Source organism: Ruditapes philippinarum, unplaced genomic scaffold (genome assembly GCF_026571515.1).
Source record: "Ruditapes philippinarum isolate M1 unplaced genomic scaffold, ASM2657151v2 ctg4120_1_1_1_1, whole genome shotgun sequence".
Lineage (NCBI taxonomy): Eukaryota > Metazoa > Mollusca > Bivalvia > Venerida > Veneridae > Ruditapes > Ruditapes philippinarum.
In genome coordinates this window covers 130,227-157,791 of record NW_026866630.1, presented here as the reverse complement: position 1 = coordinate 157,791, position 27,565 = coordinate 130,227, and the positions used below count along the sequence as shown (strand labels likewise).

Sequence of the window (27,565 nt, the reverse complement as noted above, 5' to 3'; positions counted from 1 at the left end):
TCTGATGCTGATTAGATTTTGTGAAGTTAATGTTGATGATTGACTGTTTGTGGTTTATACTGTATCTTAGAGTTGTAAGATTTTTCTTTTTGCGTTCTCTATTTTGCAGCGATTTTATTGTTTTGCTTGATCATAAGTTGTTATGAGCTTGGGCTCGCCAGTTGTCTAGTATAAAAGATGTATACATGAAAAGATATTGTGTATAACTGGTTTATAAATGATGTGTGTGTGTTTTGGGTGTAAATAATAATCTAAATGTATAGATGGCTTTGAGATAGAAAAAGATAAAACTACCTAAAACCAGTGTTAATTTAACAATTACACGCAAGTTTTCCAACTGAGAATATTTCAATTTTAAGTCAGGCGGTGCTGCCAAGCCTCCATATCTTGGAAATTGGTTCTAGTTGTTTTTATTACTAAATCTTTCCTTAGGTTAAATAACGTCAAGGAAGTCATCCTCCAGACAAACTGATCTATATATTTTTTGATTTAATCAGATAGTGTTCCTATTGAATTTTTTTATTTTTATTACTCCGTTAATTTGTGATTTAAATTTAATTGACTAATTGTTAACTTAACTATTGGCCGGGGCTAAAATATACCTAGGAGAATGATAAATTACAGTTAAGCTGCAATTTCTCTCGCAATTAGATTTATTATAAATACTAATGTGTACTCTATTCCGAACACGTTTAGTCATTCACATCGTATTTTCGAAACAGCTGTTGCTCAATTAAGCGTAAAGCGGCACGCGCCTTGTTAGTTGTCAAATTTAACATACCACTCGTGAGAAACTGTTACGCGATAAATTGAAGTCTCTTGATAGCTTGATTTATAGCTGTTACTGTATTCGTTGTTAAATAAAATCGCATAGTTGCAAATATTGTATGATGAGGATATGTGAATACTCGGCAACACTCTTATTTGGAGTTAAATTATAAATTTTAACAATAGATATAAAATATTATAGTAAATAAATAATAGATTGTTTAAATACATGGAAATCAGCATAAAATATTATTCTAATATTTCATATTTCATATATTTCAAAGTCAAGATTTAATAATTTATATAACATAAAAATGAAGCCTGATAAGGCTTTATATCATCTTTATATCATCTTAAAAAAATACTGTTCTATAAAGAACAAAAGTTAATTTATTCAGTAAGTACATCTGTCAGACTTACCGTTCTTTGAAGAAAATGACTGAAGATTCAACTGAATGCCCTTGGTTAGAAAAACAAAAGAATTCTGCGGTCAGAAATCATGATATTCCTCATATCCAATCATATTCTCACTTACAAAATATACCAAATAACTTATGAACAATACTTGAGAACACTGGATAAAACAAGAGAAATTTAAGTTCATTGAACAATGACAACTCACAACATAAACATGACAATACCCATAATGCTAATGATGAATGAATAGTAGTAGTAGTAGTAGTGGTGGTAGCGGAAGTGGTAGTAGTAGTGGTAGTAGTAGTAGTAGAAGTGGTAGTGGTAGCGGTAGTGGTAGTGGTAATGGTAGTGGTAGTAGTAGTAGTAGAAGTGGTAGTAGTAGGGGTAGTGGAGAAACTGACCTTATCTACATCAATTAGTGAAGAAAAAAGCTTTATTAATCATTATAGGTTACAATTTTTATCTCATACCAATTCATTTTCGTTCAAAATATTAATATATATACGTATACGGAAGTTGTTGTAAGTGGCCATGAATGCATATTTTGCATAATTAAATTGATACAATGTAATAATAATTAGTTAAATTAATTTTTTAAGCAGTAGTCAACATTTTTGTATATTAAGCAAAATAAAAAATATACTACATAATTTTTTAAAACTTTGCACGTTCCTACAATATGATACAGAACTATTTTATTGGTAAACGCGTTCTCGTATCCGAGTTATCCGCCATTGTTGTGTTTTTTTCCATCTGATTATCTTTATCCATCTCAGACACAGTGAAATTAGGCCTTTTTTACATTATTTTCAGGCTATGATAATTCTTTCAGAATTGCAAGAATTGTGTTATAATAGAGTTTTAAACATAAAAAAGTAATTACTGTAATCTTTAAACTTTCGCGGAAACAACTTTTCGCGTTTTTTTCATAAGCATGGCATTTTCGCGCAGACAAACTTTCGCGCAATGAAAGTGACCGCGAATATTAAGTTGCTGAGGGTAAAGAGCTAGCTATTACTAATGTCACAATATGGTTTCTGTATTTGTTCACTCTTTTCTCGCAAGACAAGACTAAGGCATACGATATTAAAAAAAATCTTTAAATTTAACCTATAAATAAATTGTTATGTAAGATATAAATAAGATACCATTCTAACGTAATTAGAATTAATGTTATTTGCATTTAAAATCATTACGTCAAGTTAAATAATTGTGTAATTTATGGGTGACCTTACTGTCTTAAAACAGATTCATTGTTTGAATTAAATAAATTTTAACCGTTTGAAATAAACAGAAAAGGTTTATCCACATAGGTATTATTTGCTATTGTACTTGTAACAAACAATTACACCTTCCCTTTTATCGAGTACAATAACCTTCATTTAAAGTATGCAAACTGTAAATAACATGTATTATATGATTTTTTCTAATCTATTAATAATGTATACGAACGTTTGTTTACCTTGAAATGTATATCAGTTTTCATTAAGCATAGATAAAAGTAATGCATACTACGTCATAGTACTTCATAATGAAATAATGAAAATCGAAGTAGGTGAAGCTACTATGTTCGCGGATTTGTTACATGCAATTTTTTTCGCGGATACAAACAAATGCGGAATTTTATCCACCGCGAAAAGCGCTAACTTAAAAAGAATGCAAATTGCAAATTTACATTTAATTATTGAATTGTCTGTCTTAAACATTAAAGTTGGAAAAAGAAATTGTAACATTTATTAACACTTCGAATTATGTGCATGGTTTTTAACGGCATTTTTTAAATCTGAATTGTTGATCAAACAAAAAATTATTAAAATGTATAAAATGTACTTTCGAAATTCTAATTTTGGAAACATATTTATAGTTTAACAAACCCCACTGAGGCTTATTGACATGAATGAACTTGAAATATTGTAGGTCCTGTCTAACAACTTGTGTTGCAATTTTAAGATTTCCATCACCCCGTATTGTCCTCTAGAATAATTATTTTTATAATGGAAAATGACCAATAAAAATATTGAAAAACGCAAACCGATGCATTTTTGCAAGGTTGCCCTCAATCAAATGTTTCGCGATTATAAGTGCTTATTATTTTTTGTTTGGTTTGCGTCGCAACAGCACATATACATCAGTATAACACGTCGTGACCATTTCTAACTCTTAGCGTTTGTTACCTACCTACCTGCCTGCCTGCCTGCCTACCTACCTACCTACTTTTAGAAACTAACAAACAAGTCCGTTTGGACCATTTTTTAAGTTTTGTAATTTCCTCTAGTGATGATTGAGATTTTGCTGTGCGAGCGTTGTTGACTTCTTAAACTAAGTAGACTTCTGAGATCTTACGTACAGCTGAGAAAATCCAACATATTAACCTTGTTGGTAAATTGTGCTCATCGAAATAGACAATAGAATATAAAACAAAATGGCTTTATTTTAATTCTTTTTAAAGATATCGTTTAATTTCAGATAGATAAATTACTGAATGAAAATCGCATGATGGTAGTTTGAAACGCCCGTTACAACTAATGAAAGGTCAATCTCGTGCCGAAACCACTCTCGTACACTGCTCTTCAGGTCATTGAAAAAGCATGCATACCAAGTTTGGAGTCAATCAGACTCATACTGACTTAGTTAAGCCTATTAAGTATGAAAATTATCAAAGGGAAATAATAAAAAAAAATAAGAAGAGCAGAGTAACCATTATTGTGCACTAGACTTTCGGTCATTGAATGAAGCATGCATACAAAGTTTGGAGTCAGTCAGACTTATAGTGACCAAGTTATACTCTGAACAAGACTAAGGTGACGAAAATCAACAATGGGCAATAACTCAAAAATCATGCAGTACAGAGTACCTGCTTTGTGCACTGCACTTCTTCTCAATGAGATGTATCATCCTATGAAGTTTCAAGTCAATAGTTTTTATAGTTTAGGAGAAATGGCCCGGACAAAAATAAAGTATGGACATTATGGTCAATAACAAACAAATAAGAGTGCAGAGTAGTAACGATTTTCCACTGCATTTTAGGTCATTGAAAGAAGCATGTATACCAAGTTCGGAGTCAATACGACTTATACTGACTGAGTTATGCTCCGGACAAGCCTAAAGGGACGCCGCCGCCGTCAAAAGTAACCCCTATATGTCGATGTCGTCTTTTTCAAAGCGACACACAATTCGAAAATCCGATAATATTATGATTAAGAAACTCCAGTTTCGATTCCGTCTTATTTAAAAAAACTAAGCTCCTTTGGACAAAATAAACATTAACTTTGTACTTTTGTTGAAATCAGCTTTACCCTTCATTGATATTGATAATGTATTTGTATATTTTTTTTGGTTTTGTTTCGGGTTTTACGTCACATCGACACAGTATAGGTCATATTTGTATATAAACGAAGGCGCAGTCAAGAGAGTTTAAAGTAATGTGTTTTTTTTTGTTAAAATGAATTGTATAGTCGCAACAAAACCTTTTTGTGACACTAACAATTTGTGAAGTGTTGTAATTAATGGCAATATCAAAATATTCATATTTCTCTTTCAGACAATTAACATTGCAGACTTTTGTGAATAGAGAGATGTCAGATATATATTTGAAAACAGGATTTGTTATCAGCCTTGCACAAAAAGCTTTTAAAGACTTCATGGACTTTTCAAAAGAGAATCATTTTGAGCGTATTATATTGCCGATGGCTTATGGGAAATCTTGCAATGTATGTACAAAATATAATTTTACTCCACATGAAACGAAATGTCAGAACCACAGATGTCTTTGCAGAATTAAAGAAGGTAAACGACGTCTATGTCCTAATGGAGTTTGTGGTAGAATATATGAACATTTAATTGCACATAATGCAACTATCCATTATTTAAATAAAGTTGATCCGAATTTGCTTTCAAAGTCGCCTGACATTATTGCGGAATCGTTTATGCCATATTACACTAAGAAACGAATTGGTGGTACTTACGACATTGCAGCTATTGCTAGCTACTTAAAAAACAACACATATGCGCAAGATTATTTCGGTCACGACGTGGATGTTCGGCTGAGTTGCAAAAAGGTAAGTTTATAAAGCAAAACCTATTCTTAAATAAAACAAACAACTGACACAGGGGCCTTAAAGGTCACCAAAGTATTCAACAGCAGATTATAAATATTTGTTTTTTCTTAAATTACTTTAAAGCATTGATTAACTATGTATAATATATTGTAAAACTTATATCGTCTCCATGGGGCCTGAACCCTTAAATCATAAGGGTCATGCATTCCTCAGGTTTGAAGAGTTCCTACTTTTATAACTGAAGCTATCATAAAAGGTAATACCCCTCCAACAACCTTGACTTTTTTGAAATTTTAGTTGTCAAAATTTGAACTCAACCTAACATCTATGAAGTATCAACTGTGTAAAATGTTTCTTTACTAATGTTATTTTCCAGAAACAATTTTTTCTATATTTAGTAACAGTGAACCTTGATGGCATGGTGTACAAAAGCAAAAGTAGCCAGGGGTTCAAATAGGCTTGCTAAATACAAAGTTATGCTAGTTATAGTCCGGAAAGCTATTTTTTCTATTTTAAGTAACGGTGACCTACACCCAAGGGGATCATAAAGCAAAAAAACAAAAAAAAAAAACAAAAAAAAAAAAAAAAAAAAAAAAAAAAAAACAAACAACAAAAAAACCGGGGGACATTATATAATTTTAATATATATTATATACAGAGTTTGATTACAATATCTCATTCCTAACTCTGGTTACTGTCTGCAAACAATTTCTTTTTATTTTCAGTAACATTGACCTGGACCTTGACCCAAAGAGGGTCCCAATGCAGTCCCAACGAAGATCTTAAGATATTTATATAAGCTTGCTAAAAACCAAGTTTGACTTATTCGTAACCTTAGTTATTGTCCGTAAAAAAATGTTTTTCATTCTTAAAAAACGGTGACGTTGATCTCCGTTGGTCCGAATGCAGACCGACCCAGGTCTTCATATAAGCTTGCAAAATAACAAGCTTGATTACAATATCTCATTCCAAACTCTAGTTATCGCCCGGAAACCATAAATATTATTTTTATGGTTAAAGGCCCATCCCTCATGCCCCAGAGTGGCAGAGGCCATGACTTTCACAATTTTTGGTTCCCTTTATCCATAGATACTTTATGCCAAAATTGGTTGAACTTGGTTCAGTGGTCCCAGAGAAGAAGCTTAATTGTTAAATATTAACGTACGACACACACCTGAGTTTACCCTAGAAATTCAGCTTGCCGTTTTAGGTTTACCTAGTATGAACAAACAGATGGATGGATAGACAGTGCATTGGTGCCTAATGTTCAGAAACCAAGGCAATTGTCAATTACTTTATAACAACAGCGCCGCAATGCGACCAAAAAGCCAAGTTTTCAACCACCAAGTATTTATGTGACAGGAATTAGGACATGTTGCCAAAATGTCAAATGTTATAATAATATAAAGTTCTAAATTTGTTTGCACAAACCATTTCTTTCATTCTTAGTTCAAGGCCTTTAAACTATTCAATATCAACACAAACCATTTTCATACATAGTTCAACCGATGTAATGATTAGAAATTGGAATCTTTATTTTTCTTTTTAAGCTCAATTGGGTAACTGTAAAAAACATCTGACCATGACCAAATTAGATCTGAGTTCTATTTTCTGGTAAATAAAAGCGCATGCAATGTCAACCTCAGACATACATTCCTAAAAAAATTGAATTTTCTAATCTAAGAAGGATAAGTCTGTCAAAATCATCGGACCAAAACCAAAGGGGTTGTAACGGTGCCTGGACTCTACATTGGGGTTATTTGTGACCAAAACTAGGTCCAGACCAAAAAACAGGTGACAATCCTTATATATAGACAAGGGTTCCAACTCCAAAAAAACACAATTTTCGCGCCCTTAACTCAATGAGAAGCGAATTTCTTTTCCATTTTTCAAGCAAATTTTATATTTTTTACGTGTACATGTAGCTTACTAATGGTACTTTCAATAAATAATAGCAATTTGTCCCTTTTACCATGCATATAGTAACCTGCCGAACACAATTCTAGCCGAAAACGACTTTCTTGCTTAGTCCACCGAGAAGTCGCAACATAGTAAACAACGTGATTTATCCCGTATAAACAATTTACAACAACGAACACGGGAAGCCAAGGCTTGAATTCAATAAAAAAGACTCTTTTGCAAAACATGCATGTATAATTACCTGTAACTTATTCGACATACGTCCATGAAACGTTTATTTTCTTTCACTTTCTAATTTTTCTCCGAGAACGACCATTCGCTAGTCACGTGACAATTTTTTAAGGCGTCGTTTTATTGGCTGTAGCGCTGGTTCCGTACACCATAGACTTGTACAGCTGAAACGAGACACCAAAACACCGGATGTAAACAACAGCTGATTTCATCACATGTCGTATTAAATAAATTCTAACAGTTTAACACTGTTTAAGATGAATATTGGACAGAAAAAAGCCGTTGACATTGTGATAGAAGGACATAACCTTCTACTATTAGGTTCAGCAGGAACCGGCAAATCATTTGTTATCAATGAAATTGCCAAAAGCTTGAAGAAGATCGGTAAAAATGTACAGATCACATGTTCAACAGGAATTGCGTGCAGTGTTTATAAAGGGGTCAACGCTTGTACTATTCATCAGTTTACTGGGATATCCGATGGTCGTTATGGCCCTGATCGTATCACAGATGTTATAAAAAACAACCCAAAACATAAGCATGTACTCAAAAACATATACAATGTTGACACTATAATTGTTGATGAATGCTCAATGATAAGTCAACAAGTTTTTGACAGTGTAAATAATGTTTGTAAAATTAAAGACCCAAGTCGTGATTTTGGAGGTATACAAATAATTTTTTGTGGTGATTTCCTCCAGTTACCACCAGTTGCCAGTCCATCATATGGGGATGAAGGAAAGTATTGTTTTGAGTCTGATAATTTTAAGAAGACATTCCCCCATAGAGTCATTTTAACTGAGATAGTCAGACAAAGTGAGGAGCAGTTCATTACAGCAATTAATGAAGTATGTAATGGTGTAATATCCCTTGAATCTGAAAACTTTATATCTAAACTGAATAGGCACCTAGACGTTCAAGCAGGTTCAAGGACTGTGAAATTATTTGCCAAAAATGATCTTGCAGATGACTATAACAGAAAGTGTTTATTAGAATTTCCTGGAAATGTGTATGAATTTAAATCTACAGACCAGGGACTGGCAAAAAAGATGTCTACAATTTCTGCTCCTCATGTATTATGGCTGAAAGTCGGTTGCCCAGTTATTTTATTGAGAAATTTATCAGACAAACTTGTCAACGGTCTCCAGGGATATGTAAAGGATATTCCTGATGATGGATCTGGTCCAACTGTTCATTTTCCAACAGCCAACATGACAAAAAGGATACCAAAAGTAAAATTTACAGGTAAATTTCTATTGACATAATATTATGTTCATTTGTCTCCCTTCTGAAAATTATGATATTTAACAGTAAGGAAGGAGTTTTGTTCCTTTAACCTTACATCAAGATTTTGAAAATTTATATGACGTTGTTATATAATCATAATAAATAATAAGGACTCTCAAAATGCTTTGTATCTTGATGCAGCAAGTCACGAAATATAAAGCCCAGGAGGAAATTACTTCCCTTTTGTTTCTGTTAGTTAAACTGCAAATGCTAAATGATAAGTTATATATTGAAATTAACATGAATAAGCCACTGTTTACTTCTGTACTAAAGCAAGATAATAACAAACTTTCATGCATTTCCAATAGAGGTATAAATATGTGTAATTGACATTTTTGTTAATTAAATATTATATTATAATAAATAAATATCCAAAGACTACATAAATAACTAATAAATGATGCTCTGATATGATTGACTACATTTTAGATATATCTATGTTTCAGTTTACAGTCCAAGGCTTAATACTGATATAGCTGTAAGATAGCAGTATCCACTAAAACCTGCATTTGGACTTACCATACATAAGGCACAAGAATGACACTAAACCGGTTAGTATAGAAAAAGAAACCAAGTCATAGCTGACCATATACAGCCAATCTTTGTTCAAATAACTACAATTATATGGAATTTCTAATTCTGTTTGTAGAACTATATGTGATATGATTTGTTTTATAAGCACTAAACAAGAGATTTTATGCCCCCGCCATGTAATGGCCGGGGCATATAGTGTTACCCTGTTCCGTCCTTCCGTCATTCTGTCATTCCGTCATCATCAGTTTTCGTTCATTATCTTAAGAACGGTTGCACACATTCAACTCAAATTTGACATATGGATATGTCATGAGAAAATACAGGTCAAGTTCGAATTTGGTCATGGTTCGATGATTTTTGGCAGAGTTATGCCCCTTTTACTTTGAAAATAATATGATATTTCACTTTCTGTTCCTTATCTCCCCTAAGGTACAACACATTCAACACAAACTTGACATATGGATGCGTCAAAGGAATGCGCAGGTCAAGTTCAAATTTGGTCATGGTTCAATGATTTTTGGCAGAGTTATGCCCCTTTTACTTTGAAAGTAATATGAAATTTTCAGTTTCTGTTTATTATCTCCCCAATGGTACAAAACATTCAACTCAAATTTGACATATGGATATGTTTTTGGAATGCCTAGGCCAAGTTCGAATTTGGTCATGGTTCAATGATTTTTGGCAGAGTAATGTCCCTTTCACTTTGAAAATAATATGAAATTTACAGTTTCTGTTCATTATATACCCAACAGTGTTACATATTCAACTTAAATTTGACATATGGATATGTCAAAGGAATTGGCAGGTCAAGTTGGAATTTGGTCATGGTTTGATGATTTTTGGCAGATTTATGCCCCTTTTACTTTGAAAATAATATGAAATTTCAGTTTCCGTTCAATATCTCCCCAACGGTACAACACATTCCACTCAAACTTGACATATGGATATGTCATGAAAAAATACAGGTCAAGCTCGAAGTTGGTCATGGTTCAATGATTTTTGGCAGAGTTATGCCCCTTTTACTTTGAAAATAATATGAAATTTTCAGTTTCCGTTCATTATCTCCCCAACAGTACAACACATTCAACTCAAACTTGACATATTGATATGCCATGAGAAAATACAGGTTAATTTCAAATTTGGTCATGGTTCGATGATTTTTGGCAGAGTTTTGCCCCTTTTACTTTGAAAATAATATGAAATTTTCAGTTTCTGTTTATTATCTCCCCAATGGTACAAAACATTCAACTCAAACTTGACATATGGATATGTCATGAAAAAAATACAGGTCATGTTTGAATTTGGTCATGGTTCGATTATTTTTGGCAGAGTTATGCCCCTTTTACTTTGAAAACAATATGAAATTTTCAGTTTCTGTTCCTTATCTCCCCTAAGGTACAACACATTCAACACAAACTTGACATATGGATGCGTCAAATGAATGCGCAGGTCAAGTTCAAATTTGGTCATGGTTCAATGATTTTTGGCAGAGTTATGCCCCTTTTACTTTGAAAGTAATATGAAATTTTCAGTTTCTGTTTATTATCTCCCCAATGGTACAAAACATTCAACTCAAATTTGACATATGGATATGTTTTTGGAATGCCTAGGCCAAGTTCGAATTTGGTCATGGTTCAATGATTTTTGGCAGAGTAATGTCCCTTTCACTTTGAAAATAATATGAAATTTACAGTTTCTGTTCATTATCTACCCAACAGTGTTACATATTCAACTTAAATTTGACATATGGATATGTCAAAGGAATTGGCAGGTCAAGTTGGAATTTGGTCATGGTTTGATGATTTTTTGGCAGAGTTATGTCCCTTTCACTTTGAAAATAATATAGATACATCTTAGGAATAAGCAGTTTAAGTTTGAATTTGGTCGTGGTTCAATGATTTTAGACAAACTTATCTTTCCTGAATGTTGGGAAAAATTATCAGTTTCAGCACTCATACTTTTAGCCATTATTTTTGCTACAAATATGCAATATGCTATTTTTAAAAGGTTAAGACTGAATAATTTCAGTGCCTTGACCATTTATGAAAATGGTTTGTGTTAACATTGAAAAGTTTTAAAGGCTTTGAACTTAAAATGAAAAAAATAATTAATGCACCATCTGAAATTTTGGCTGCATGCGGGGGCATCCGTGGCATGATGACACATTTCTAGTTATCATTATTTTTGGTATTTCTGTGGCTTCATACACTTGTTACTATATATATTTCAGAACAGAAGTTGACTGTAGAGATATGTTTAGGCCTGGTCAACTTGGTGTAGCAATGTCACGTGTAACTACATCTGCAGGTCTAATTGTCATCAACTATCACCCTAGATACGTCACACCTCCACCTTAGACTGTTAAAAATTTTGTTAATGAGACATCAAAACCAGCTTTCCCTGACTTAACATGTTGCAGAAACTCACACAGGTATTTATGCTTATTTAAAATTCATGATGAAAATATTTATTCTACTTCATCTTAAATTGATGAACTATGTCATCTTCTTATTTTACTCATGGCTTTTGCCACTCAACAATTTTTTTCATACCACTCAAAAATATTATATTTCACTCATGGCATCTGCCACTCAACAATTTTTTTCATACCACTCCATGATAATAATTCCTGTATTTATCAATAATTTTGAATATTTTCTATTCTAAATGATAATTTTTGTTACTGAATAATTTGATAATAAATAATTGAATAAAATCAATTAATGATAATTAAATAAATGAAATAATTAAATAATAAATAAATATAAATGACTTTATAAAAATGTTTTTTCTGAATGAATAATTTTTGGAATAATTTAATAAGAAATAAATAAAATGATTTAATTACAATTCAATAATTTAATAAATGAAATAATTTAATGAAAAAAAAAAAGATTAATAGACAGATAAATAAATAAATAAATAAATAAATAAATCAATAAATGAATGAATGAATGAATGAATGAATGAATGAATGAATGAATGAATAAATGAATGAATGAATGAATGAATAAATAAATAAATAAATAATTCAGAACTTCAGAAGTCACCTGCCTATTGTTGCAACTGCAGACAGGTTTGATTTAACTAAGCCAAACCTATTATTACAATTAAATATGAAATATAATTACCTTTTTAGCTTGACTATTCGCAGATAAGCCAATGCAGTCATCCGGCCATTTGTCGGCGTTGGCGTCCCTGTCGTTAAGTTTTTGCATGTAAGCAAGTATTCTCTATAATTACTGAAGGGATTGGATTGAAACTTCGCATACTTGTTCTCAATGATAATCAAACATGATTGGCACAAGTCCCATAACTCTGGTTTGCTTTTTTGCATGATAATGCCCCTTTTTCCACTTAGAAATTCTTGGTTAAGTTTTCGCATGTAAGCTGGTATCTCCATAACTACTGAAAGGATGACTGAAACTTCACACACTTGAACTCTGTGATAATCTAACATGATTGACACAAGTCCCATAACTCTGATTTGCTTTGATGCATGATTATGCCACTTTTTCGAATCAGAAATTCTTGGTTAAGTTTTTGCGTGTAAGCTGGTATCCCCATAATTACTGAAGTGAATGGTTTGAAACTTCACACACTTGTTCTATGTAATTATCTAACATGATTGGCACAATTCCCATAACTCTGATTTGCTTTGCTACATGATAATGCTCCTTTTTCGACTTAGAAATTCTTGGTTAAGTTTTGCGTGTAAGCTGGTATCTCCATAATTACTGAAGTGAATGGTTTGAAAGTTCACACACTTGTTCTCTGTGATTATCTAATATGATTTGCATAAGTCCCATAACTCTGATTTGCTTTTTTGCATAATTATGCCCCTCTTTTGACTTATAGTCTGATAACTTTGATGTCAGAACACTTGTTATTGCTAGCTGGTTTTCGTTTCCTGACTAGGGGTTTCATGTCCACTGTGAAAGGCACGGCGCTCAGATCAGGCTTTCCGGCATTTGATTTCCTGGAAATGACATTTTGGCCCACAAGGATGCTGTTTATAGTTTTCCTGTATTGAAGTGCATTTGGATTTGTATTAGCTCCATTATAAGTTGACCTTTGCTGGTTGAACACATTTTCAATCACATCTGAGTTTATTAAGCCTGGTGTAACATGAATTGTTGTTGACATTTTTAATACAAATTTGCACAATAGAATGAATCCCTGAATGCAAGCTTGAATGTCTTCATGGCATTCTAGTGACATAAGCATTTTGAGATTTGATTTTTTAGTCTTTGATTTCTTTTGATGCCCATATCTTTCCCATTCTAAAAACCATTCACTAACTGTGTGCAGTGTACTCAACCTAGGATCATTTAAAGTTGTTATTGGTCTCATGTCACGGAAAATTGAAACAATATGTGATGTATTTTCCAGGAGCTGCACAGCACCATTAAGAATTTGACCCTTTTCACCAAGAGAATTCTTATATTGTTTCATTAAATTCAACATTTCATTATTTAAAACTTCTTCTGCTAGGTGGTTTCTCATTTTTTGCTGTGTATCTGGAAATATATGTTCATTTGTCAGTTTTCTATGTAACTGCAGACTGTTCTGTTGGTCCCATTTGTAGCAGTCCATGAACATCTGCCACTGAATATTATTACCATCTGGTAAAGTTAAATGTCTAGTAGATTTTGCTGTTAGACCACTTTTCATAATGTTATTACGGATTTTTTTTAACACATGAGAAACATCCATTGTGAAAATTACATCCTGTGATGAAGTTGGATTAGGTGACAAAAATTTATAATTCAAATATGAATTTTCACCAACACAAAGATGCATAAATGAACGATTACAAACTGTACCATCCATGCATGTGTATAAAACTTTAAAACCATATGTATTCAAAAGTTGAATAGCTTTCCAAAATAGACATTATAATTCTGATGCTTGTACATTGGCCGTAATAAAATGTGCGAATGGAAATATGAAGCCTGTGATACCCAAGAACATCAGCTGCAAAACATGCGTGCCCAATTTTCTGCTACCAGTCCCTATGCGAAGTGTGTTGCACATGTCCCCTTCTTTACCGAGATCTGAGAAGCCTACTAACTTTACAACGTCACCATTTTTACTGATCTGTAGGTCACATTGGATAGACATCTCATCAAAAATAAGACCTCCAGTCATCCCTTCATCTGGTAAATTTCTTCTTTTAGCCTCCTGTAACATCCACTCAAACATTGACTGATCAAACCCAGGTTCCTGTTTAAGTCTATTTTTAAACATTATTAAAGTTGAAGCTGATAGAAGTACTAAAATTTTTGAAGAAAGTAATATTTCATAACTATGAGGGCTTCTGTTGTAAAGTTGGAGGCATGTACCAATAAATGATTTTGACCATCTTCTCCCTCGAGGATCACAAGCAACATTTTTTTATTGTTCTACAAACAAATTGACCAGTTCAGGGTTGCGTGTTTCAGAAGATGTTTGATGCGGACTAAGTTGTCATCATATTTGTCATTAGCAGATGGATTTCTATTTTCCTTATCAGGAGGTGAGAATGTTATCGTTCTGCATGTCTTACATGTATTACTCTGTGCTGCAAAAGGAAATAGAACGTATTGTCTTTGCAGGGGCTGCTGCATTGTTTTTCTGGAATTGTTCAAGTGTGTAAAATCTACTCATTATGACCGGTTTATTGAAAACGATACCTTCACAAATATTTAAATTTACCACAAATGAACAGATGTTACTTACTCTGAATTCATCAAATGTGAATGTGTTTTTTACTTGCACAGTACTAAGACTTATATTTTTACAAAAACTGTCAGGTCCCAAGTTCCATTGTCATAAAATTTTACCTCTTTTGATACAGCATTTCCATTTGATAAACAAGTGCTATTTGTAGAGCATTCTATTACACTATCAGTTACACATTTAACAGTCAATGTCTGTGGCAGAAAGCTGAGGATATCCTTAAACTGTGAAGTTTTGTTAATGGGCTGTAAGGGTTCTATAGCTATACCCCTGTACAATGTCAGCCACTTTCCATTTCCACGTTTTCTTACTCGTTTTGTTTCTGGATAAACTGTGTTCAGATATCCAAAAACACTCTCAATCCAGGTAGAGGCTGGGTGCTGCCAGATTCTGTCAGCTCAAATTTAAAACTTTCATACAGAAAGTTGACTTTAACTTCACTGTTCTTCTCATAGCGTAATCGAGAATTTTACCTGTAAAGAAAGATAGGCAGACTTTAACATAGCTGTTTCAGTGTTTTTAATGCACCAATAAAAATTACAAATTTGTACCTTGAAATCTAATCAATTAAACACTCTAAGATGCCTCAATATCAAAAAAGCTTGACCTGTTTGCTTTTAAACTTTTATAAACTCTGATATTTAAGTATTATTTATTTATATGATATTGAAAACGGTCATTTGATCAACTTGTAGGTATATTAATGAGATTATAAGGTACATATTCAATCAAACCTGTGTTAAAGCCCACCTCCAAATAACATGTTTTGTTTCTCATTTTGATTTTTAATATGTATTTAAACCTCGGAATAAAGACCAACATGACCAGACAACAAAACCACCTTTTGCCTTTCTAAGGGTGGTCTTTATAGACAGGTTTGACTTATTGTTTGAATGATTATTGCATGCATGTGTTATTATGTTATTATTAAGGTTTATACAGTTATACAGTACCAGGTATTATGCATGAGTATTGAAACATTTGCAACACAGCATAAATGAAGGCAAATTATTTTTATTTCCACTTGTTTCAGTAAATCTGAAGATGCTGCACCACTCAGTTTTGAACAAGTTGATGACAGTTCTGCACAAAGTGCTGATATAGAAGATATTGACTGTGAAAAAAGTGATGACGACTTTGATGAAGAATTTAATACAGTTATAGCCACAATTATATCTGATGAAGCTGAATCTGTTGAATTTTGATTCCAGAAGGATTTGATATTGACAGTGTTATGCAGTCAATGATTTACAAAAAAGAAGTAACTGATACACATGTTTGTATAAAAAGAATTATTCATGAAGTTGACCGTCATAGACTTATTACATTTGTCAAAAAACTGTTTCTGAAATTGGCTAGTTTCATCACAAAGTTAACAGGCAACAAGTCTATCTCGACTGGAATTCCGGAAAAGAATATTGTCAGTTTCTATCGCTTGGTACATGAGTTCAATACAAGTGCAGAGTATAGAATGAGTTGTTTTATGTTATTTCATGGAAAGGATTTCACAGATAATCACATGATAGTTTGCTACAGCTTAATAGAAGCTGTTAGGTTGTTCTATTTAAAGCAAAAGGTTGATTTGTTGAAAATTAGCAGCAGTTTTATTACAAAAGGTATGTGACAGACGCATCCAGAGCTCGTGTACGGTATGTTGCAGGCTAATGTTTAGCATCTCTAAGCAAGTTATGTTCCACCAGCAAGGTAACATGTATACATGTATATTGAAGCCAAATGGGTAAATTACATTCTTAACACCCTCAGGGAAGATGAACATTATTTGAAAGCTCACACTGAAGAGCCAGATTCATTACTTGATATTGAAAGGAAGCAGTATGCATCAAGGGGCTTAACAAATGTAACTGACAGACTGTTTAAATTCTTTGTTTGTCTCACTGAAAAGAGTCTGCAACTCCTCATTAATGAAAATCTTATGAAATATGTAAAGGAAATATATAATACGTGTTTTGAATTTATTTTAAATATACAACCTTTATATGAACTTTTTGCTAATGTTGTTGTAACAAGTTGTTCTGAACAGCCCGTTGAAGAGTTTGATGAAAATTCAGATATAATTAGTGTGATGGAAAAAATGGTGTGGATTTCATCTAAGATTTGCAGTATATATCATGAACTTGTTGAAAAATACCTTATGGTGCTACTGTCTCAGTTTAGGAAAGACATTAAGTCTGCATATAGGGTGGAAAAAACTATGGCTCATCGTAAGCAGATTAAGGTGACGAAGCAAAAGCAAACTGCTTCCAATAAATGTAAAAATGTCACCAAAACATCTGTTATGCACAAAGTTCCAAAAGAGACGGATTCATCAGATGCCATTGTGGCTGAACCAGGCCCGTCCTTGGAGCCCGAGGCCAGTATGTCTCAAGAACCTGAGCCATCTGGACTTCAAGCTGGATCATCTTCAGACAATGAAGATACCACTGACTTATGTCACTTTTGTTTTATTGACAAAGATGATGAATGGATACAATGTGATTCGTGTAGCAATTGGTATCATAGACAGTGTGCAGGGTTAAAAAATTGCAAACATTTGAAAAACATTCATTAAAGAGGGAGTTTCATGGTACTGCAATTCCTGCAAATGAGCAAATATTTGATATAAAATGTCAGCAAAACCGGATATTTTATGAAATTGATTCAGGTGATATAACTGTAAGAATTATTAACATTCTTAAAATTTTAATTTGTTCACTTTTTGGCGCTAAAAGTTCTCGCGTCACGTTAACTTCGCCGCCTTTTTAGCGACGTCACGGACGGCAGAGTTTTCCGGAAGTTACATAAAAAGATTACAAACAAGTTTATTTTTGAAGACATTAACGGTAGCGGTTTTTAATGTAAAAATATTAGTATTGCAGTAAATATTCAGGATTGAAGAAATTAATTAAATTGACAGGACAGCATTGTTGAGAATCGCTACGCTACGCATAGCTACAATTATATGAACTTTGTAGATGTGAAATAAACGAAATTACAAGATTGCAGCGCATTTCTTACTTGGTTTTCTGAATCCTGAACAATTCTCAACATTGTCGACTATAATCGCAAAAAGAAAATAATGGACTACGATACTGCACGGAAATCGCGGACAGCGCATTTGGCACAGTTAACCAAGAGTTATAGAGAACTTGAAGAGTTGATGTTAAGCACTGAAAATGAGCAAAAATTAAAAGAATTGTTTAATCGACTGTGCGAAAGATACGAGAAAATTTAAAACAACACACTTTGAATGTTTAGACTTTTGCGACGATCCTAAAAACTATAAGAAACCCTAAAGAAGAACTTTGAAAGTTGCCGAGCGAACTTTATAGAATTCAAGAAAAAGATATGCCGAATTGGAATCCCGTAGCATCAATACCCAGTAGTGCAGTTTCATCAGCAACTCGGCTAAGAAACGCAAAAAGTTAAGCGTCTGATAGCTGAAACAAAAACTTAAGACTCTTAAAGAAAAACAAGCTTTGGAGAAGGAGAAATTGCGATTAGAGGCAATACAGAAGGAGCTCAAAGATAAATCGCAACTACTGGATCAAGAAAAGTGCTGTGATGGAAGCGAGGCTGGAGGAGTCAATGTGGGCAGGACGAAAGCACGGTGATAGAAGCAGACGACATATTAGAAGATGGGCATATTGTGCAGAAAAACTATGGATTTTGGACATACTTATCGAAATGATAATGAAGCCGATAGCAATACGGCACGTTATTCTCGTGCTTGTCCCGGTAAAGATCACGAGGCTGCAGACGCACGTAAATTCGAAGATGTAACGCAGCAAGATGGCGGAAATAGCGCTTCCGGTTTAGAAGTGGAACGACTTGCATCAATCATTCAAGAAGGATTTAATTTACCAAAACCAGAGTTACTGACATTCAACGGTTCTGCGCTTGATTATTGTAAGTTCATTAAAAATTTTGAGACCAACATTAAGTGCAAAGTAAGTGACAATAGGTTAAGATTAAGTTATCTCATACAATATTGCACTGGTGAGGCAAAATCTTGCATAGAAGATTTTGTGTTATTGGATTCAAATGTAGGGTATAACCGAGCTAAATCAATTTTGCAATCTCGTTATAGTAGGCCACATGTTGTTGCGAGAAGTCATTTTGATAAATTGTTGCTTGGCCCTAATATTTATGCATCCTAATATTAAAGGATTGCCTCAATTAGCTTTAGATATGCAAAAATGTCAAATGACACTTTCACAACTAGGGTTTGTTTCTGACGTAAATAACTCTGAGAAATTAAGGCGCATTGTAAGACGTCTACCTATGCATTTGAGATCAAGATTGGCAGAGGTAGCCCACTCTATTTTTGAGTCAGGGAGAGAACCTAATTTCTTTGAATTGACCAAATTTATTGATGAAAGGTCACGTGTTGTTAGTTCAGTTTACGGCATTGATGTTGTCAAAGAAAATGTCCGAGAAAATAAAGCGTCTGCGTCAGGAAATACCACAAAAGGTAAAATAACTACTCTGTCTACATACACAGAAAACCAAACGTCAAAATACAGTGGAAAATGTTTTTGTTGTTCAGGTACATGTTCTAATTTATCTTTATGTGATAAATTTAGAAAATTGTCTTTAGAAGATAGGAACAGGTTTGTCATAAAATCTAAATTGTGTTTCAATTGCTTCAAACCCAATTATATGTCATGCAAATGTAGGCGGGATAAATTATGCACTTTGTCTGATTGTACCACTAAACACCATTTTCTTTTACACAATTGGTCCCCAAAGCGTCCCGATAATTCAATAACCCAACCTTCTGTTAATTGTGCGGCAGTTAATGGTTCATTTGCTAAAACCTGTCTAGGGATCATACCTAAACTGTCAAGGGTGGGAACGGTTACTCTTGCAAAAACTTGTATGCTCTGCTTGACGATGGAGCAGACAAAACGCTTTGTGATGAAAGTCTTATACAGCAGTTGCATCTGACCAGCCGGCCTGTCACCTTCCAGATATCGACCATAAGCTCGACCGGAAGTACAACTTGTGGACAGGAAGTTGATCTCAGCGTTTGCCCAGTTTCAGGAAATGGTGAAATTCACCTTAACAATGTTTGGACGGTTAAACAGTTACCTATCTCTACCCGTTCTGCAGTGACAAGTGATGACATTATTGGCGTTCCATACTTGTCCGATTTACAAATTCCCAAAGTAAAGGCTAATGAAGTCCGGATTCCACTTGAAGTGCGTTCTGGAAGCAGTCATCAGCCATATGCTGTAAGGACACGACTTCGTTGGGCAGTTCGTGGGCCAGTTCCTCGTCCTTTTGTAGAACAGAACAGAACAAAACATAACAGAGAAATATAAACTTTGGTCATTCAAATGACATAATACTGCAACAACAGCTCGAGCGTATGTGGACGTCTGACTTCAACGGTGTTAAATTCTGCGATAAAGAGTCAATGTCTATCGAAGATAAAAGAGCGTTAGGCATAATGGAATCATCTCTTTCATATGTAGATGGTTACTATAAGATAGGATTACCTTGGCGTGCAGACGATATAAACTTACCAAATAATTTAGCATTAGCCTATGCACGTTTGAATCAACTTAAACACAAATTGTCTCCTGATAAATATTTACATGAAATGTACACCAAAACGGTTAGTGAGTACATTAATAAAGGTTATGCAAAAGAGGTAGATAATAATGGTACAAACTCTAAGCGCATATGGTACTTACCCCACCACCCTGTGATGAACGTTAACAAACCAGGAAAGGTTCGTGTGGTATTTGACTGTGCCGCGAAATACAACGATACTTCATTGAATAGCCAGCTTCTTCAAGGTCCAGATTTAATGAACAGTTTAGTAGTGGTACTTATAAGATTTCGTGAAGAAAAGATAGCTCTGTCTGCTGCTGATATAGAGCTATGTTCCATCAAGTTCATGTGATTGAAGAAGACTGTCACGCACTCCGGTTCCTATGGTGGCCTGATGGGACATGTCTGTACTTCCTAAAACTTACTGTATGCAGGTGCATCTGTTCGGCTGCCACATCATCTCCTAGTGTGCAGCTTTGCACATTAAGAAGAACAGCCAGTGACAACGCGAATAAATTTCCAGATGAAGTTATAGAAACTGTTAAAAGAAAACTTCTATGTCGATGATTGCCTGAAATCTGTAGATTCAGAAGAGAAAGCGACAAAGTTAGCAGCGGTATTTAAAGTCACTGATGAAATGGGAGGTTTAAGACCTTGCAAAGTGAATCAGCAACAGTAGGTCAGTCATTGATACAATTCCCGATTATGAACGTACACCAACGATTGTTAGCCTCAGTCCCGAAGAGTGAACTTCCTTATGATCGTGTTATTAGGCATTAATTGGAACGTTAATGGACGATTTCATCACATTCAAAATCAAGAAAACAAATAAAAACCTGTAACTAGACGCGGAATGCTTTCCATAGTTAGTGCGATATTTGATCCACTAGGACTTTAAGCACCAGTGACATTACGAGCAAAGGCTATCGTTCAAAGCTTGTGTAGAAGGAAATTTGGTTGGGATGAAGCAATTCCGCAAATTGATCACGATGAATGGCAAACGTTGGATATTAAACTTACCTTGTTTTGGAAAACGTTCGAATAAAGCCGTTGTTTTCAACCAAAAATTTCAGTACTTTAAAAAATATACAGTTACACGTGTTCAGCGATGGTTTTTTTTTTTTCTGAGACGGGTTACGGCGCATGCGCTATTTACGCATTACTGACCGAAAATGATAACACTGCATGTTTGTCTAGTGCTTCGGTAAGTCCCGACTCGCCCCGATAAAACAAGCTTCGATACCGAGACTCGAACTGTGATGGAGCTGTTGTGTCATGCCGTCTGTATGCCATTCTGAAAGAAGAACTTGATTTGAAAATTGACAAAGTTGTTTTCTGGACAGATTCAATGATCATTCTTGGATACATAAATAACACTTCAAGACGTTTTAACACTTTCGTCGGGAATAGAATTAGTTATATTCATGAAATGACGAGTCCAGAACAGTGGCATTATATTGACTCCAGTTCGAACCCCGCTGACATAGCATCAAGAGGCATAGATCCTGGCGATAAAACTAGCATTTCTTTGTGGCTTAATGGACCACCTGGCACAGGACAAGTCTACTTGGCCTAAATTTGTAAACATAAACGATATCGCCGACGACGACTCCGAAATTAAAAGAGACGTAGCAATAAATGCCACTGGGGTATACACTGGGCCGACTTTAGGAGACCTCATCAACCATTATTCAGACTGGAACAGACTACTTAGAGCGTTTGCTTGGTTACAGAGGTTTGTGACATATTGCAGAAGTCAATTTAAAAATGAACAAAATTGTTAAGACCTCAAACTAGCTGAGATACAAAATGCTACTCATGAAATTGTTCGATATGTACAGAAAATCAATTTCCAACAAGAAATAAAAGACTTATTGAAAGGAAACCCCGTAAAAAAGAATAGCAGATTAGCTATGCTTAACCCTGTGATGAAAAATGGACTCATCCGAATGTCTGGAAGACAAATTTACACTGACTATGAAAAAGCCCCTATAATTCTTCCCCACAATGATCACGTGACAGAGCTGATAATTCACAATAGCCATAGCAGCAATGGACATGTAGGATGTGGCAACACGTTCTAGCAGAAATACGGTCAAAAATTTGGATTTTACGTGGTCCTAGTGCTGTTAAAAAGACCATAGGAAAATGCATTGCTTGTAAACGGCAGAGAGGTCCATTACTCACACAACAGATGGCGCCACTTATCCCAGAGCAGACGACACCTTGCAAACCACCGTTTACGTTTGTCGGAGTGGACTACTTTGGACCATTGATAGTAAATTTAGGTCGATCTAGCGTTAAAAGATATGGTTGTCTGTTTTCTTGCTTGACAACGAGAGCAGCGCATATATAAGTAGCCCATAGCTTGACAACAAATTCATTCATAGCTGCCTACCAGGGTTTTACATGCAGACGTGGACAACCAGAGAAAATATTTAGTGACAACGGAACCAACTTAGTTAGTGGAGACAAAGAACTTAAGAAATCCTTAGAAGAGTGGAACCAGTCTAAGATCGGCAGATATCTGTTACAGAATAAGGTAGACTGGCACTTTAATCCACCATACGCGAGCAATATGGGTGGGGCATGGGAGAGAATGATCAGATCTACACGCACCATTTTGAAAGCTCTTGCCAATGAACAACTTTTAACAGACGAAAAATTACTAACTTTCATCGCAGAAACAGAAAGAATTCTAAATGATAGACCAATCACTTCCGTGAGTAGCGACCCTAGAGATCTTCCAGCGCTTACACCAAATACGCTTCTTTTAATGAAAAGTAATGCAGTATTCCAAAAGGTGTTTTTGAAAAAGAAGATGTACACAGTAAAAAATGGTGGAAACAGATACAATATTTGAGTGACGTATTCTGGAAAAGATGGATCAAAGAGTACTTACCTTCTCTTCAGAACCGACAAAAATGGCAGAGAGAAACAAGAAACATGAAAGTGAATGACATCGTACTTGTAGCAGACGATACCATTCCAAGAGGGCAGTGGCCACTTGGCAAAGTAACTGAGGTTTTTAAGGGTAAGGATGGGCTTGTACGCAAATGCCTTGTCCGTATAAGAAATGCAAATGTCCTCAGACCAATAACAAAATTATGTCTTTTAGAAGGCACGGAGTAAATTATAGGTGCGTTTTCATTTTGTCAAAATACATTTACTGATGTACAATAGCCTTTTTTTAATTTAATTTATTTATTTATTTTTTGTTTATGCGTCTTAGACATTTTAAGAACCCAAAAAAGAATTTGATAAACTATAAATATGTATTGTACTTCTTGCAAGAGCATGTTCTTACCATGACTAGATAGCGGTCGTAAATTATAATAATTGCAAAATTTAAAAAATGCAATCTTTGATGATATTTATATTTGTGTCATGTTTACATTTTTCAAAATAATTACGTATATAGGTGTATTGGTTGTTTTTTAAATATTTATTTTTACATTTTTGTATTTTCATTTACAAAAAATATTAAGTATGTAGATTTATACATTTTTGATACATATACACAACGTTTTAGTATTTTTTTCTTCTTTTCTACTAGTTTTCTACTACATTATTTTCAAATCATATATATTTGATAAGTAAATTATTAATATTTTGAGAAAACAAAATTTGCTTAAGTGCTATTCTTATTTGATGAAATTAAGACATTTCATGGAGGGCACTGTAAGAATTATTAACATTATTATTAAAATTTTAATTTGTTCACTTTTTGGCGCTAAAAGTTCTCGCGTCACGTTAACTTCGCCGCCTTTTTAGCGACGTCACGGACGGCAGAGTTTTCCGGAAGTTACATAAAAAGATTACAAACAAGTTTATTTTTGAAGACATTAACGGTAGCGGTTTTTGATGTAAAATATTAGTATTGCAGTAAATATTCAGGATTGAAGAAATTAATTAAATTGACAGACACCATTTTTGAGAATCGCTACGCTACGCATAGCTACAATTAAATGAACTTTGTAGATGTGAAATAAACGAAATTACAAGATTGCAGCGCATTTCTTACTTGGTTTTCTGAATCCTGAGCAATAACTTTTAACTGTAAAAGTCCAAAATGTAATATGTGTCAAGCATTCCATGCTACAATTTACTGCCGTAACTGCATAACAACCCCCTTTGGACACAATCGTTATTTTTCGTTGTATTACAGTTACAACCCCCTTTGACCAAAACCATATTCGAATAAGACTTGTATTTTCCGGTCAAATACCTGCACATGCGAATTCACACTTAAACATACATTTCCACCACAGTAAGTGTGTGCAGAAACTAAAAAATACATTTTTACAACGTTTAAGAGAGATATCTTTGTCTAAAATCATAGAACCATGACCAAATTCAAACTTGGCCTGCTTTTTCCAAAGATGTATCTATATGTTGAATTTGAGTTGAATGTGTACAACTGTTGGAATAATAAACAGATAATGAAAATTTAAAGTTAAAGGGTCATAACTCTGCAAAAATCATTGAACCATGACCATATTCGAAGTTGGCCTCTGCATACCTTTGACGTATCCTTATGTCAATTAGAGTTGAATGTGTATTCATGTTTTGGAGAAAAGGAACCATTGTGAGTGTTGCGTGCAAATAGTAGGTCCCTTCGGTCAAGGTCACACGAAGACATATAGAGAGATAATAATGAAATTTCAGATAAATGTTTACCACCATGAGAAGCAGTGTCATGCACATGAACTAGGTCTCTAGGTCAAAGGTCAAGGTAACACTTAGAGGACATTGAAAATAACTTGTCCGGACCAACACTTCTACATGCATAGAGGGATTTCAATACAACTTGGCACACATATTCACCATTGTCGCTTGCAGAATTCAGGTCCCTGCTGCCAAGGTCACACTTAGGGGTCAATGTTCAGATGAAGACATGAAAATGTGTATTCGAACGATTTTAATAATCATTTATTAAGAGATTGTCACACAAATGGTCATTACCATAACTTCTAGTGTGAAACGTGTAATTTAGGTTAATATATGCAAGGTCAAGGTCACTTAAGATAAAAAAGATAGAAATTTTGTCAAGATCATATCTCTTAGGGATTTCTCTGTCAAAAATCATTGAACCATGACCAAATTCGAACATTACCTGCATATTTCTATGACATATCCATATGTTTAATTTGAGTTTAATGTGTACAACTGTTAGGAAGATAATGAACGGAAACTGAAAATTTCATCTATGGGCATAACTCTGTCAATATTTGCGGACCATTAGTCCATATTTGAACTTGGCATCTGCTTCATTAGACATATCCCTATGTCAAATGTTAGTTGAAAGTGTATAAATGTTTCGGAGAAAATGAACCATTGTGAGTATTGCGTGCAAAAAGTAGGTCACTTCGGTCAAGGTCAAGGTCACACCAAGACATATGGAGGCATTATAATGAAACTTCAGACAAATGATCACCACTATGAGAAGCAGTCTCATGCACATGAACTAGGTATCTAGGTCAAAGGTCAAGGTAACATTTAGAAGTCATTGAAAAAGACTTGTCCGGACCAACACTTTTACATGCATAGTGGGATTTCATATATAACTTGGCACAAACTTGACCTGCATTGTCCTAGGATATATTCATATGTCAAATGAGAGTTGAAGGTGTTTACTGTTATCAAGATAATGAACGGAAACTGATGACGACGGAATGACTGAATTTCGGAATGACGGAACAGGGTAATATGCCCCAGCCATTTATGGTAGGGGCATACCATTGATGCTTTTATTTGTACACATTTTATCTAAACAATATTAAGTATGCAGGAAAATTTATTGAAAATTGAAAGTTGAAAGTGGAAAGGGGAAACAGTTTTGTTAAAATGATAAAATGCACGTATTTTCACTTCTTAAACTCTTTAAATAGAATTGTAAAAAAGACTCTATGTATAGATGCGTATGTTGAATCGAGGGTACGGCAGATAATATAATTCAAACTTCTCTTTACAGAGCTACTAGTTATAAAAATGTACTTATAAGATAATATTTAGACAGTAATTTAGAAACATTGTAACCGAAAATTTATTTTTTAAGACTTTAAAGCAAGCCTTTTTATTGTATTGATCGAGTTCAAAATGTACACTTTCACCAGCAAATTGATAGTCCTCGTAGTGTATGATGCAACACTGGATAACATTTTTTCATATGTGACTTACTAAAAAATATTGCTTTTAGATTTTGGAATGCAGGAGAGAATACGCCCACTCAACTATCACAATGGGACTGACGAAGAAATATTTAGATACGCTGATTACAAATTTGCTAATTTTGCTCCCTGCAACCAAGGAAGTTGGGCAAGTTTCGAGTGAAGTACTAAATTGTATCAACATTTTGAAAGAAGTAAGTACATGTACAAACATGCTCATCAATTTGTTTTTACTGTTTTTAAGTGCATACGAAAAATATATGTAAAACACAACATGGGAAACGTTTTTCTCTTTTATTCTCTATTTTACTTTGTTTCAAAGTCAAAGTAGTATCATTTTACTGTCAACATATACTTCTGTTTCTTCTTTTACTACAAGCTAGAGTATAAAATGGTTTTTCTATAGTTATATTGATCATTTAGCTGGTGAGAGTGAAGTAACATAAAAGTGGAGTATGAAATAAATATATTGAGGCCTCAATATTTGTATAATTTATGTGTAAAGCAAATTGAAAACGTCAAATTTATCAAGAAGCCCCAGTAATTTTTTGTAGTTTTAAGATTATAGATTATGTTAATTTACAAAGCTTTATTGATTGACGTTACCAGAATTGTAGGTACAGAAAGTTTCCTTTATTGTATTTGTAACCGGTAAACATTCAAACAATTGATATTTTTTTTCAAATTAGCTTACAATGGATTAATTTTTCACGCTTTACGCTAAAACGACAAGAGAGTAAAGGGTATTTGCAGGCCCATTCCATTCTGACAATTGGTACATATGTTCATTGAACACCAGACTTTTTTCATCAAGATGTTTTTCAATTAGCTTTGTAGAAGAAATGCTACATCAATTAAAATCTTTCTTTTTATTTTGTCAAATAAATTGCTACGTAATAA

The 27,565-nt window shown here is 34.0% G+C and overlaps 2 protein-coding genes across 2 annotated transcripts in view; one reads left to right on the top strand and one right to left on the bottom strand.

The window, feature by feature from the left end:
• LOC132733129 (cellular retinoic acid-binding protein 2-like) overlaps positions 1-27,565 on the bottom strand; it is a 161,284-nt gene that overhangs the window by 31,701 nt on the left and 102,018 nt on the right. The window lies entirely within an intron of this gene.
• Positions 7,486-9,217, top strand: LOC132733130 (uncharacterized). The gene is made up of 2 exons (XM_060719743.1): positions 7,486-8,639; positions 9,128-9,217. The coding sequence occupies exons 1-2, from the start codon at positions 7,652-7,654 to the stop codon at positions 9,166-9,168; spliced, it is 1,029 nt and encodes a 342-aa protein (XP_060575726.1). The 5' UTR covers positions 7,486-7,651; the 3' UTR covers positions 9,169-9,217.

Bases quoted from the DNA above. Each gene is read 5' to 3' on its own strand.
- LOC132733130 (XM_060719743.1), top strand. From the start codon at position 7,652: ATGAATATTGGACAGAAAAAAGCCGTTGACATTGTGATAGAAGGACAT. The intron at 8,640-9,127 runs GTAAATTTCTAT...TCTATGTTTCAG, and splicing joins ACCAAAAGTAAAATTTACAG to TTTACAGTCCAAGGCTTAAT.